At 48.7% G+C, this 13,940-nt stretch overlaps 1 protein-coding gene across 9 annotated transcripts in view; it reads left to right on the top strand.

The window, feature by feature from the left end:
- The window catches only part of MED12 (mediator complex subunit 12), a 90,430-nt gene that overhangs the window by 33,357 nt on the left and 43,133 nt on the right, over positions 1–13,940 (top strand). For all 9 annotated transcript variants that reach the window (XM_043491873.1, XM_038415598.2, XM_043491869.1 and 6 more), the window contains one exon: positions 1,571–1,734. In XM_043491873.1, the coding sequence (XP_043347808.1) occupies positions 1,571–1,734 (164 nt within the window). The remainder of the gene's footprint in view (positions 1–1,570; positions 1,735–13,940) is intronic.

The following is a 13,940-nucleotide window of genomic DNA, read 5'->3' on the forward strand; positions in this document are numbered from 1 at the left end:
AAGGAAACAGAGTGTTGTGGGAGCAGGTGGAGTGCAGGAAATGTGTGTGTGCTACAGAGTATTGGACTGCGAAAGATATATGATGACTAAATAGGAGTAGTCCTGGGGGGGGATTCTGTGCCAAGAAATTCAAAATTCTGTGCCAAAAAATTAAAAATTCTGCATATTTTATTTGTCAAAATAATGCAATATAATCACAGCAGTTTCAATTGTTCTGATGATTTATTTAAACTACAATACAGGAAAAAGTCACAATAACTATTCAGATTTTCTTAAACGCATGAAAGTTAAGTTACAAACAGTTGGTAACTAACTCTCTGCATTTCAGTTATAATCCTGGATTTTCATTTAAATTTCATTACAGAACAAACAGCGTGCCAAAAAAAAAAAAAAAGTAGAATGTCATTTTAAATTGCTCAGACTTTCACACATGAAAGTCATTGCTAATCATTGTCCTGGACCTGGCTGGGTACTTTGGGAAGTGCTTGATTCTGGTTGTCCTGACATTTTATTGACTGCTTGATAAATGTTTTATTTGCCCTCAGTCTTTTTTTTTTTCTTTTTTTTTAAATGGGTAAGTAAAATAAATTCTGAGCTGTAATCTAATCCCATTGTGCCACTTTGGCACAGGAAAAAAGTGAGAGAGCACTAGATCTTCCTAGCTGATTCCCTTACTGTCATTTATAAGGCTTTACATCACTCTGGCAACTTAGGGGCCTTAAAACTTTCCTAGGTTTTATGCTCCTGGAGGAATTGACTGAGAATGGGAACAGTTAACTAACAAGGAACATTGACAATGTTACTATGTAGGCAGGCTGCTACATTTCTGCCTCCTGCATAATAAAAAGCCCTACCCTTCCACACCAGCGAGCTGCAGTAGCAAGCGAGAGGGACAGAGTGTCTCGCTGAGACACTCGTGCAGAGTTGGCACGCATGCCCAGCCACCACCCCCACCCTCCCCCAGGTGATCAACTACACAGGCATGCACGCCCAACTCCCCTTCCCTATCTCTGAGGCTGCTCCAGGCACGCTGGAACAGATGCGCTACTGGGGAAGAGGTGCATGTCCCCCAGCAAAATTTTTTTTGCATTTTTCTGCACGGGGGGCACAGAAAAATGCAGGCCATATGAATTCTTTGCCTCTGCAGGGGCGCAGAATTCTGTCAGGAGTAATAGGAGGGGTAGATGAGATCTGTGTGATGAAGAAATGTCTGGCTTGCGCTAAGCTCTCTCCCTGGGGCGTTTGTGGGCTGCATGGGTCTCCCTGCCAAAGAGTTGGTAGCTGGCAGGGATGAGGCTGACCTGCGCTGAGCTCTCTGGCCGAGGGGTGTTGGTTGGGGATGGGGACAGGGTGCCCTGTGCTGAGCTCTGGGGCCATGGGACAGTAGCTGGGACATGGGGACGGCCTGCGCTGAGCTCTGGGGCTGTGGAGCAGTAGCGGGGACATGGGGACGGCCTGTGCTGAGCTCTGGGGCCAGGAGTAAATCTTATTCAAGTTCAGTATCCATTGTGTGGATGGCTCTGGTTTTTGTTACTGTTGCATTAGGTGACCCTTTGCCTCTTGGTTACAGGGGATGCAGAGTTGAAAGGCTCTGGCTTTTCCCACCCTGGAGGGATGGATGACCTTATGGAAGATGAGCTGGGTGCCAAGAAGTCTGCTGGCCGGACAGTGTCCATAGAGACGGCCAGCCTGGATATTTATGCCAAGTATGTCTTGAGGAGTATTTGTCAGCAGGTAAATCTGGCTCTCGCACCCCACCCTGTCCCTGGTCCCGGCTGCTGACAGGGCTCTCCTTCTGCCTATTCAGGTTTGGTGGCTGTTCTGTTCTGCTCTTTCAAAAAAGCTGGGCACAGGTTTGCCCCGTATTGGTGCTAAGAATTAGAAGTTGCTGAACAGAGCTGACTGGTACTCTGGTTTCGGAGAGCGCAGATGCTGGGTATTCTGTAGGGCGCTGGTGCCACCACAGTGCCCCTCCCCCAGGGTGAGATGGAGTCAATAGTACCCTACGTGTTTGCTGGGGGCAGAGAGGAGGGAGCCTGTGAAGGAGGGTTACTTGAAGTGATATAAGGTGTGTCTTGCACATCAGGTTGGGGCATTCCTGGAAGCTCGGCAAGTTCTACAACTGGGCTTGCTCATCTGCATCCTGTGTTTTTGTTGAGTTTCAGGGAGAGCCGCTCACTTTTTACGTGCCCTATGCAGGGTTGTCCTGGCTCTCAAGTCTAATAGGGTCCTGGGCATCATCCAGGCAGTGCCCAAGTCCTGTGTTGCCCTTCTTTCCCCTGTCCTCCTGACAGCCTCCTGAACCCTTCCCTTCTCCACTGCTCTCACCACTTTCTAAGATCCACAAGAAGTGAGTATGTTAGGAGATACTCTGGCTAGCAGGGGCCTTGATAGGTGGGTTTAGCAGGGGAGGCTCAGCCCAAGTCAAGTAGATGAGCAACACATTTTAAATGTGCATGAATTTAGAAACTACTTGACTGATTTCATTATTGGTGGGAAATTCTGCTTTCTTCTTCAAGTGCTTGCTCATGTCGGTTCCATATAGGTAGGTGTGTGTGTGTGTGTGTGTGTGTGTGTGTGTGTGCCCACGCGCACAGCTGTCGGAGATTTTTGTCTTAGCGGTATCTGTAGGGCAGGCTGTGGCGCCCTCTGGAGTGCCACACTCATGCCGCGATATATCAGGTGTCGCTGACCCTGTGCCCCCTCAGTTCCTTCTTACTGCCCAAGACGTTTGGTTGGAGCACCTGGTCTTGCTTAGCAAGGGCATTAGCCGTTCTTCGCTGTTTAGGTGTACTCCTTTATTATTTAATCAGTGATTAGTTAGCTGTTAGGTGTTTTAGTAGTAGTTTAGTAGTTAGAATCCCTGCTGGGACTTTGTCCTGGAGGGGGGGCATGCCCCGCTTCCCAGGCTTCCAGCCATGTTCTGTGTGCAGCCGGCCGATGCCCATCAGTGACATCCTGAGAGTCGTATGAAGTGCCTGGGGGAGTCCCATCAAGAAGACAAGTGCCGGATCTGCAAAAACTTTCATCTCCAACTCAGGAAGAGCGGGATGTTCGATTGAGGGCCCTCCTCATGGAGGCTGCTCTGCGCCTGGCATCGGAGCCCTCACACTCGGATTCCACACCTGGTACTTCGGCGTCGGCACACAGTGTAGCGCCAGCACTGGGATTGGCACCATTCCCCCTCGCCAGTACCGAAGAAGCAGTCTAAGTCGACTGGTCCGCAAGCACCGCGCAAAGGAACTTTGGGCAAAGGACCTGAGTTAGGCCTTGTGCGCGCAACAGAGGCTCTATGGGGTATCGCTGTGGACCCGCCTCTGACTCCAGGGAGCAGTAAGAGATCCCAGCCCATCGCAGGGCCATCTGCATCCCAGGCGGCCGAAGAACAGTTAGGCCAACCGGCACCACAGACGCCTGGCCACGTGGTGGATCCCGCCAAGACACTGGCTTAGACGCATTGCCCAGGTCGCATTGCCCGTTCACCCTGGAGTCCTAAAGGTCGACAAGTCAGTGTGGCAGACCGCATCTTCCATTCCGCCCACATCCAAGAAGGCGGAGTACTATGTCCCCACAAAGGGGTTTGAATATCTATACACGCACCCTCCTGCAGCGTCCCTGGTTGTGTCCTCTGTCAATGAAAGGGCCTGGCAGGGCCAGGCGAGTGGCACTCCCAAAATAAGGATGCTAAGAGGCTGGACTTATTTGTCAGAAAGATTTATTCAGCAGCAAGCCTCCAATTCAGGGTCTCTAACCATTAGGCCCTACTTGGCAGATACAGTTTCAACCTGTGGGACTCCACTGGCAAGTTCAAAGAGAGCCTCCCACAGGATCAGGCACAGGAGTTCTCCACTCTGGTGGAAGCGGGCAAGGTGGTAGACAGAGGTGTCCTCCAGATGGCCTGGATGCCATGGACTCAGTGTCACCTCTGCAATAGCCATGAGGTGTAGCTGGTTACAGGTCTCCAGGCTGTCCCAGGAAATGCAATCCATCCTCCAGAACCTCCCTTTCGAGGGAACAGGGCTATTCTCGGAGCTAACTTCCTCAACAACTCTCTCAAAAAGTTAAAGTTTCATATGGTCTCCCTGGCCTCTATCATCCCCTCCCTGGATCTGGGAGACTGGTACTCTGCCCTTGATTTAAAGGACATGTACTTCCATATTTCCATGTTCCTGGGGCACCGGCGTTTCCTCCGTTTCACGTTGGGCCATTACCATTTCCAGTTCACAGTGATGCCCTTTAGTCTCTCGTTGGCTCAGAGAGTGTTCACCAAGTGTATAGTGCCAGTGGCCGCTTACCTGCAACGTCAGTGGGTCCAAATCTACCCGTACTTGTACGACTGATTGATAAAGGGCCAGTCCCTGGATCAGGTGTGGAGGCATCTCGACCTTGTCTGTTCCACCTGCCACGATCTGGGCCTATTAATAAATGACAAAAAGTCAACCCTCACCCCAGTGCAAGGTATAGAATTCATTGGGGTGATACTCAGCTCCACTCGAGCCAGAGCCTTCCTCCCCAAAACTTGGTTCCAAGCCATGATGCACCTCATCTCGTCTCTGTGTGCCCAATCACTCACCACTGCCCCTACATGCCTGAGATTGTTGCGTCACATGGCAGCATGCACTTACGTGGTTTGGCACGTGCGACTCCACCTCGGGCCCCCTACAGGCATGGCTGGCGTCGGTCTATGTCCCCAACCAGTGCAGTATGGACTGGGTGATCAGGATTCTGGGCAGCATACTGTTGCCACTTATCTGGTGGTAAGATCCCGCGTTGGTGCTGGCGGGAGTTCCCTTCGTGGCCCCAGTCTCATTGGTGACTCTTGTCTCCAATGCTTCGGACCTGGGTTGGGAGCTGACCTGGGCGGTCTCAGTACTCAAGGCTGTTGGTCCACTCACGATTGGTCTCTGCACATCAGTGTCAGGGAACTCAGGGCGGTTCGTCTAGCCTGCCAAGCCTTTCTGCCTCACATACAAGGCAGGATGGTTCAGGTCCTAATGGGCAACACGGTCTTCTATATTAACAAGCAGGGGGGCGACAGATCGTCTGCCTTCTGTCAGGAAGCACTCCAGCTCTGTAGCACGACATCCATCTCGTGGCCGCTCATCGCCCAGGGGCCAGGAATGCTTGGGCAGCTCTCCTCAACAGGACATTCTCATCTTGCCACGAATGGTCCCTTCACCCGGAGGTGGTCAGTTCTATCCTAGGGACATGGTGGAATCTTCCTTCCTTGGAAGTTTTTAAGGTCAGGCTTGACAAAGCCATGGCTGGGATGATTTAATTGGGGATTAGTCTTGCTTTGAGCAGGGGGTTGGACTAGATGACCTCCTGAGGTCCCTTCCAACCCTGATATTCTGTGATCTTCCACAGGAGGGGAACTCCCCAGGTGGACCTATTCACATCCAGGCAGAACAGAAAATGATACGTCTTCTGCTCGTTCCAGGGCAGGGACATAGGATCTCTGTTGGATGTCTTCCTGCTCTCGTGGTCGGGGGCTCTGATGTACGCCTTCCCTCCAGTGCCGTTGCTGCCCAGGGTTCTCATGAAGATCAAGCAGGACAGGGCAAAGAGCATCCTCATAGAGTCGGCATGGCTGCACCAAGTTCAGCACTCTGCTGGACCTCTCAGTTGCGACCCCGTTTCGGATGCTGCTCAGGGTGGACCTGTTGCCCCAGAACCATGGCACTCTCCTGCACCCGAACCTGGTAGCACTACCTCTGACGGCTTGGCAGCTGTGTGCCTGAATGCTCAAGAGCGGCAGTGCTCATCTGAGGTCCAGCGAGTCCTGTTGGGCAGTAGAAAGCCCTCCACCAGGGCGAGCTACCTGTCCAAATGGAAGCTATTCACCTGCTGGATGGTGGATAAGGGGGTCTTTCCCAAGTGAGCCCCATTGCAGCTCATACTAGACTACCTCTTGCATCTCAAGCTCCAGAGCTTGGTCCTCTCATCAGTCAAAGTCCATCGAGCAGCCATCTTGGCCTTCCACCCACCGCTCGAAGGCAGGTCGGTTTTCTCTCAGGATATCAAGGCCAGATTCCTTAAGGGCCTGGAGTGCCTCTACTCGCACATTAGGGATCCTGTTCTCTAACCTTTGGGACTTAAATCTGCTGCTGTCGCAGCTCACGGGTCACCCCTTCGAGCCTCTGGCTTCCTGCTGTCTCCTTCTCCTCTCCTGGAAGGTTGTGTTCCTGGTCATGGTGACGTTGGCCTGCCAGGTATATGAGATTTGGGCGCTTTCCTCAGAACTGCCTTACACAGTCTCCTACAAGGACAAAGTCCAGGCTTTCCTTCCCAAGATGGTCTTCCAGTTTCATTCAAGCCCAAATATTTACTTACCCGTCTTCTTTCCGAAGCTGCATAAGTCAGAGGAGGAGGGAGGGCTGCATGCCTTGGACATCAGACGAGTTCTGGCTTTCTATATTGACAGGACAAAACTGTTCTGTAAGTCAACACAATTATTCATTGCCGTGGCCAACATAGTGAAAGTTCATCCTGTTTCCGTTCAAAGAATTTCTTCCGGGATCGCTGCCTGCATTTGCTTTTGCCATGATCAAGTGAAGGTGCTGCCCCTGGTGATCATCACCGCCCACTCGACCAGCGCGCAGGCCTCTTTGGCAGCCTTTTTGGCCAAAGTGCCTATTCAGGACATCTGTGGGCTAGCCACCTGGTCGTCGTTCCATACCTTCATGTCCCACTATGCGCTTACCCAGCAGGCCTGGGATGATGTTGGCTTTGGTAGAGTAGTACTGGAAGCCGCAAAGCGGTGAACTCTGAGCTCATATCCATAGATACTGCTTGTGAGCCACCTAGAATGGAATCAACATGAGCAAGCACCTGAAGAAGAAAAAACGGTTACCTACCTTTTCGTGACTGTTGTTCTTTGAGATGTGTTGCTCATGTCCATTCCATTACCCGCCCTCCTGCCCCTCTGTCGGAGTTGCTGGCAAGAAGAAACCGAGAGGGCGTAGGGCAGGCGGCGCCTGATTTACTGCACCAGAGAGTGCCACAGCTGGCCCTATGGCAAAAATCTCCAAAAACTGTGCACGTGGGCGTGCACACACCTAGAATGAAATGGACATGAGCAACACATCTCAAAGAACAACAGTTACAAAAAGTAGGTAACTGTTTTTTTTCTCTGGATCATGTACATCACGAAGGGCTGTACAAGGAAAAGGACTAGAGTTACCATTGCGTTACATGGAATCTTAGATCTGCAGCAGCCATATCTTGGCCTGGTCTAAGTTTCACAGAGCTCACATGCCATAATGATACCAGTGAGGCAACTCCATGTGAATAACTTCTGAAATTTGACTTTAAGCAATTGGATTTCAATCCTGAGTACATGCTGTCAGCTGAGGGAGTCCTTGAAACTAGTTTTGATCACTTTCCCTTCCATTGTTTTGCTTTGCCATGGCAGACTCTCTAACTTGTGAACCCCTCTGCTGTATGGGTGTCATAAATCAGCAATTCCTTATCTAGTTACTTCCAGTCTGGTAGAAAACTTCTTACCTGCGCCCAAAGTGAACTTGCTCATTTTGAGGCCGGTGCTCTTTTGTATTAGATGGCGGGACTGGCATCTGACTTGTAGGAGAAACTCAGCTGCAATCTTGAGTGGCTGTTGGATTTCCCAAAAACTAGAGAGAGACTGAGTAGTGGTGTCACTGGGAACAGATGTAAATCACTTCTCTGAACAGGGAAGAAAAAATGTCTCCGTTTGAACCTGCTTTCTGTTCAGTTTGTATTGTGCCAGCTCCATGCCTTGCAATGCTGTCGTGTTAATTGGCTGTATGTACACGAGTGCTAGGAGCCTGAGTAATAAACAAGAAGAGTTGCAATTGCTTATTTAGGAGCATAAATTCAACCTGGTAGGTATTACTGAAACCTGGTGGGATGGCTTGCATGATGGAATGGTAAAACCAATGATTATAATCTATTTAGGATCGAGTGGACAGAAGGGGAGGGAGAGTGGCACTCTGTCAAAAATGGCATTATCTGTTTCCAAGTCGCTGACAACTTGAAATGATCCTGAATGTTTCTGGATCAATGTCCAAACAGATACAGCACAAGATGGGGTACTAGTCTGTCTGCTACAGACCGTCCTTCTTCCGGGGGAGAGAATGGGATGACCAGCTTCTTAAGCCCCTGTCTATAATACAAAGGAGGAAAAAACTGCATGGCCATGGGGGACTAGAGTGTGAGTGGCACAAACTGGATGTCTCATGCTGACAGTACTAAAACGTCCTTGGAATTTCTAAAATTTATAGATGACCATTTCCTAACTCAAGAAGTGTTGCAATCAGCACAAGGGAATTCTATATTAGACCTCGTCTTGACAGGTAAAGAGGAACTGATTGTAAAACTAAAAGTTAGCGGTTGCTTTGGTACAAGTGATCATAACTTGATTACATTTGTTATAAGCAAACAGAATAAAGTCCAAATCAGTAACGTATATACTTTGTACCTTAAAAGGACCAATTCCACAAAGCTGAGAACAATTGTGAGTCAAATCAGTTGAGAGAAGAGATTTAAACAGAAGAATGTGCATGAGAATTGAAAACTGATTAAGAAAAGCCACAGTCGAGAAAGAAGGCCTCACTGGTTAAAAAATAACATGGCCTACAGGGGAAGTGAAAGCAGCTCTCTCTCTCTCTCTCTCTAGATAAAGGCAGCAAAGAGTCCTGTGGCAACATATAGACTAGCAGTTGTATTGGAGCATAAGCTTTCATGAGTGAATACCCACTTCGTCGAATGCATATAGCGGAAATTTCCATGCATCCAACAAAGTGGGTATTTACCCACGAAAGCTTATGCTCCAATACCTCTGTTAGTCTATAAGGTGCCACAGGACTCTTAGTCTGGATCCGTAAAAGCGGCAAACATGGCTACCACTCTGATATCTCGATAGATAGATAGATGTATAAAAGGGCACAATTAGAAATCCTATGGCCAGCAATGTTAAAGATAATAAGGAGTTATTTGAGTGATTGTTCACACAGATTCCACTTTTGGTGTCCATGTGCCCCAGGCATGTGAGGTTGGACTCTTTATGAATAGCTGCATCGATTGTGGCCATGTCCATGCTCTGTATACCCTTGTGACCACTATAGTTAAGCATATAGGAGGTAGGATGGTCTCAGCTGCTCCTTAGTTCCTTATTTCTGCCCATGACTGCAAGATGGAAGACCTGCAGTGTTTGCATCCCTCGAGTGACATAGCTTTCATTTAATTTTCCTGTTGTAATGTTAGATCTAGTTAGTCTTTAGGTTAAATTGCCCATTGGCTTAAAAAAAGAAAAGAAAAGAAAAATCATAATTTTTAAGGGGAAACTTGTGACTAGTGTGGCTTCACCCCTCCTTGTCCCTCCCCCCCATGCACAGGAGGGGTGTGCCTCCATCATGGCAGACCCAAGTCATCAGGCTTCAAGAAGTGCCCATTGTGTGACTCTGCCATACCCATAAATGATGGGCATTCCTGATGTCTTGTTTGCCCAGGAGGGACACGTAACACAGCACTGCTCCTTATGGTGCTTGTTCTCCAAGAGATTGTCAAGAACAGAGAGGTGAGGCTAAATTTGTTTCCACTGGTGATTTCAAGCAGCCTGAGACTTATTTCTGCTTTGGAGAAGTCCAGAACAGGTCAGTCTCATCCTGCCTTGACACTGGCCAGCTGTGGCGCCACTTCCAGCTCTCTCACTGCTTCCTGCCATAGACCGCACTTCTCTCTAGCTCTGCTCCCTCAGAGAGAGGGAGCAAGGAGCATTGTTCCAGTAGAGAAGTCATGCACAGATTGCCCTCACCAACCCCAAGCAAGAGACTTCTCCTCAGATGTCATCTGTTAAGATCCACAACTCACTGTGCCTCCCAATGCCCTGGCACTGAAGAGCAAATCTGCACTGATGACTCCTTTAACCCACACAGACTGTGTTTCCCCTGGTATCATGCTGACACTATGTGCTCCGGCACCATCCTCAGCGCCAAAATCCTCCATGCCTGCTTTGGCCTTCTTGGCACAGGCGAGCATCCTGACACAGAAGCCTTGCATCATACCGGCCAACCTATCCATAGGTCCAGTACCGGAGTCTCCCCTACTGCAGTGCTTAAGAGATGTCATCTCCAAGCAGTCAGTCCCTATGCCTCTATCTGATCTGACACCACGCAGACCTGGCATCCTGAACACGTCTGCCACTTCTCTTTAAGTAGTCTACATCTCATCGTCTTCTCCAGAGCACAGCAAAAGCTCCTCTTCATCCTATTCTCACTCTCCACTGTGGGTGGCTCAATAGGAGTCCAGCGAAAAATCCAGAGAGGATTTCACTAGAGTACTGACAAAGAGAGCAGGGTTTCTCAAGGAACCTCCATCTTGATATTCACCCATGTACACTCTACCCCAGTATGCCTACCAGCCCTAGACATACTGGTCTTCTTGGGGCATGACCCCTTATTCCAGGAAGCTTTCCTCTACCATGACTCCACCAAGATCTCCCTCACTGAATAGACAAATTCAGCTCTCTCCAGCCCCACAACTTTCTTATCCTTAGTTGCTAGAAGATGAAGAATAGAATACTGGGGATGACCAGAGCATCTCAGATCTAGAGCTCCCTGATCCTCAAGGAATTTCCTCCTGTTCTTCTGAATGAGAAGGTCAATCATCTCATTCAGCGTGTCAGGATGAATTCAAAGTATTCCAGGATATCTTTAATAGGATCACGAGACTCTTGATATATCACCAGAAAACACCCAGGAAAAGCAGCACAAATGACTGGTTTATACTTTGCATGGCGACACCAGACAGAATTGTGATGTGGATTAATGAACATCCAAAGATTTTTCTCAGCACCTGACCCCAGATTTCTTACTGGTACAGACAGCTCAGGAAAGGCCCAAAAAGTAGGGAGCCCCTAGAAAACACCATTCTGGGCCAGGATCCCAAAAACCTAGATCTATTTGACTATAAGGTCTACTCTTCCACAAGCCTCCAAATGAGGGTGCCCAACTATCAAGCTTTGCCATCAGTGTGATTTTTCTCCTCTGGGATAGACTCTCTAGCCTACTTAATAAACTATCAAGGGAGCATCAGGGTGAGTTAAAGGTGAACTGACAGCGAGAACCTTGTTACAAGTTCCTCGTTATGCCACTGATATGTCAGTGAGGACTATTGCATTTGCCATGATGCATTCTTCCTGTCTTCAGGCATCTGGGATCATAGAATGTAATCATAGAATATCAGGGTTGGAAGGGACTTCAGGAAGTCATCTAGTCCAACCCCCTGCTCAAAGCAGGGCCAATCCCCACTAAATCATCCCAGCCAGGGCTTTGTCAAGCCTGACCTTAAAAACCTCAAAGGAAGGAGATTCCACCACCTCCCTAGGTAACGCATTCCAGTGCTTCACCACCCTCCTACTAAAAAAGTTTTTCCTAATATCCAACCTAACCTCCCGCACTGCAATTTGAGACCATTACTCCTTGTTCTGTCATCTGCTACCACTGAGAACAGTCTAGATCCATCCTCTTTGGAACCCCCTTTCGGTAGTTGAAAGCAGCTATCAAATCCCCCCTCATTCTTCTCTTCTGCACACCAAACAAGCCCAGTTCCCTCAGCCTCTCCTCATAAGTCATTTGTTCCAGTCCCCCAATCATTTTTGTTGCCCGCTTCTGGATGCTTTCCAGTTTTTCCACATCCTTCTTGTAGTGTGGGGCCCAAAACTAGACACAGTACTCCAGATGAGGCCTCACCAATGTCCAATAGAGGGCTGTGAGAATATGAACGATCACGTCCCTCAGTCTGCTGGCAATGCCCCTACTTATACAGCCTAAAATGCCATTGGCCTTCTTGGCAACAAGGGCACACTGTTGACACATATCCAGCTTCTTGTCCACTGTAACCCCTGGATCCTTTTCTGCAGAACTGCTGCCTAGCCATTCAGACCCTAGTCTGTAGCGGTGCATGAGATTCTTCCATCCTAAGTGCAGGAATCTGCACTTGTCCTTGTTGAACCTCATCAGATTTCTTTTGGCCCAATCCTCTAATTTGTCTAGGGCCCTCTGTATCCTATCCCTACCCTCCAGCGTATCTACCATTCCTCTCAGTTTAGTGTCATCTACAAACTTGCTGAGGGTGCAATCCACGCCATCTTCCAGATCATTAATGAAGATATTGAACAAAACCGGCCCGAGGACCGACCCTTGGGGCACTCCGCTTGATACCGGCTGCCAACTAGACATGGAGCCATTGATCACTATGCATTGAGCCCGACAATCTAGCCAGCTTTCTATCCACCTTATAGTCCATTTATCCAGCCCATACTTCTTTAACTTGCTGGCAAGAATACTGTGGAGACCATATCAAAAGCTTTGCTAAAGTCAAGGAATAACACGTTCACTGCTTTCCCCTCATCCACAGAGCCAGTTATCTCGTCATAGAAGGCAATTAGATTAGTCAGGCATGACTTGCCCTTGGTGAATCCATGCTGACCATTCCTGATTACTTTCCCCTAAGTGCTTCAGAATTGATTCCTTGAGGACGTGCTCCATGATTTTTCCAGGGACTGAGGTGAGGCTGACTGTCCTGTAGTTCCCAGGATCCTCCTCCTTCCCTTTTTTAAAGATGGGCACTACATTAGCCTTTTTCCAGTTGTCCTGAACCTCCCCTGATCACCATGAGTTTTCAAAGATAATGGCCAATGGCTCTGCAATCACATCCACCAACTCCTTTAGCACTCTCGCATGCAGCACATCCGGCCCCATGGACTTGTGCTCGTCCATAGTGCTTTCTACATAGTCCCAAACCACTTCTTTCTCCACCAAGGGCTGGTCGCCACCTCTTCTCCATGCTGTGCTGCCCAGTGCAATAGTCTGGGAGCTGACCTTATTCGTGAAGACCTCCTGTGGAAGGTCCGGAAAGCTAGAGAGGACCTCCCCTTTGAAGGGACCAGTTTTATTTAGCAGGAGCACAAATGAGGTTCTCCACAGCATCAGAGACAGGAGAGTGAGTCTTTGATCCCTGAGACTCTACGTTCCTATTGCAGAGGAAACTGCAACGGAAGCAGGAACCTAACTACAAGCGCAAACGTCAGCCCCAATGCTAATTGCAACAATCTCCTTCTGAGCCTCTGAGGAAGAGGTAGAAGTTCTGCACGGTTCAACCTTCCTTCTCCTCCTCATCTGCTCTGCAACCTGGACCTTCTACTAAGATGTAGTTTTGATGTAAGTGTTGAGAGCCTGGTTGGACCACCTTTGGAACATTTTTCTTTTGCCCTCTGTTAGAAACTTGCCTTTTCTCGAGAAGTTTGGATGAAGATAACCTTGGATTGGTGGGTCCTCAAGAGAATAGCTAACGGGTATTCCATCCAGTTTTAGAGTGTTCCAACTCCTTCCTCCTGGCCTTTCCGGGGACCCATCTCACAAAACTGTTGAAACAGAAAGTGGACTCCAATGCAGCTCGGAGCAGTGGAAGAGGTACTTCATGTGAAGGGACTTGTATTCCCATATATTACTCAGTTCCATATCAAAGAGGCTGGAGACCTATCCTAAACCTTTGACCTTTCAGTGTGTTTGTGTCATTTCAAATTCCATATGGTCACCCTAGTTTCCATAGTATGTTCCCCTGGATCACGTGGACTGGTTCAGGATGCATACTTGAACATTTTCATCCACACAACTCCCAGAAAGTATCTAAGATTCTTGGTAGGAACATTCCTCTGCCAAGACAGAGTCCTGTCAGTTGGTCTTTGAGTGGCCCCATGGGTCTTTGCCAAAGTCCTGGCTTTAGTGGCTGCATACTCTTGCAGACTGGGACTACAAGTTTATCTCAATCTGGATGACTCACTGATTCGGGGAAGATTCCCACAGCAAGTTACTGACCCAATTAATACAATCCATCTCTTTGCCTCCGTGGACCTCAAGGTCAACAAGGACAAGTCCACTCTGACATAGGCAAAAGAGTTC

This window comes from Dermochelys coriacea, chromosome 9 (genome assembly GCF_009764565.3).
Source record: "Dermochelys coriacea isolate rDerCor1 chromosome 9, rDerCor1.pri.v4, whole genome shotgun sequence".
NCBI lineage: Eukaryota > Metazoa > Chordata > Testudines > Dermochelyidae > Dermochelys > Dermochelys coriacea.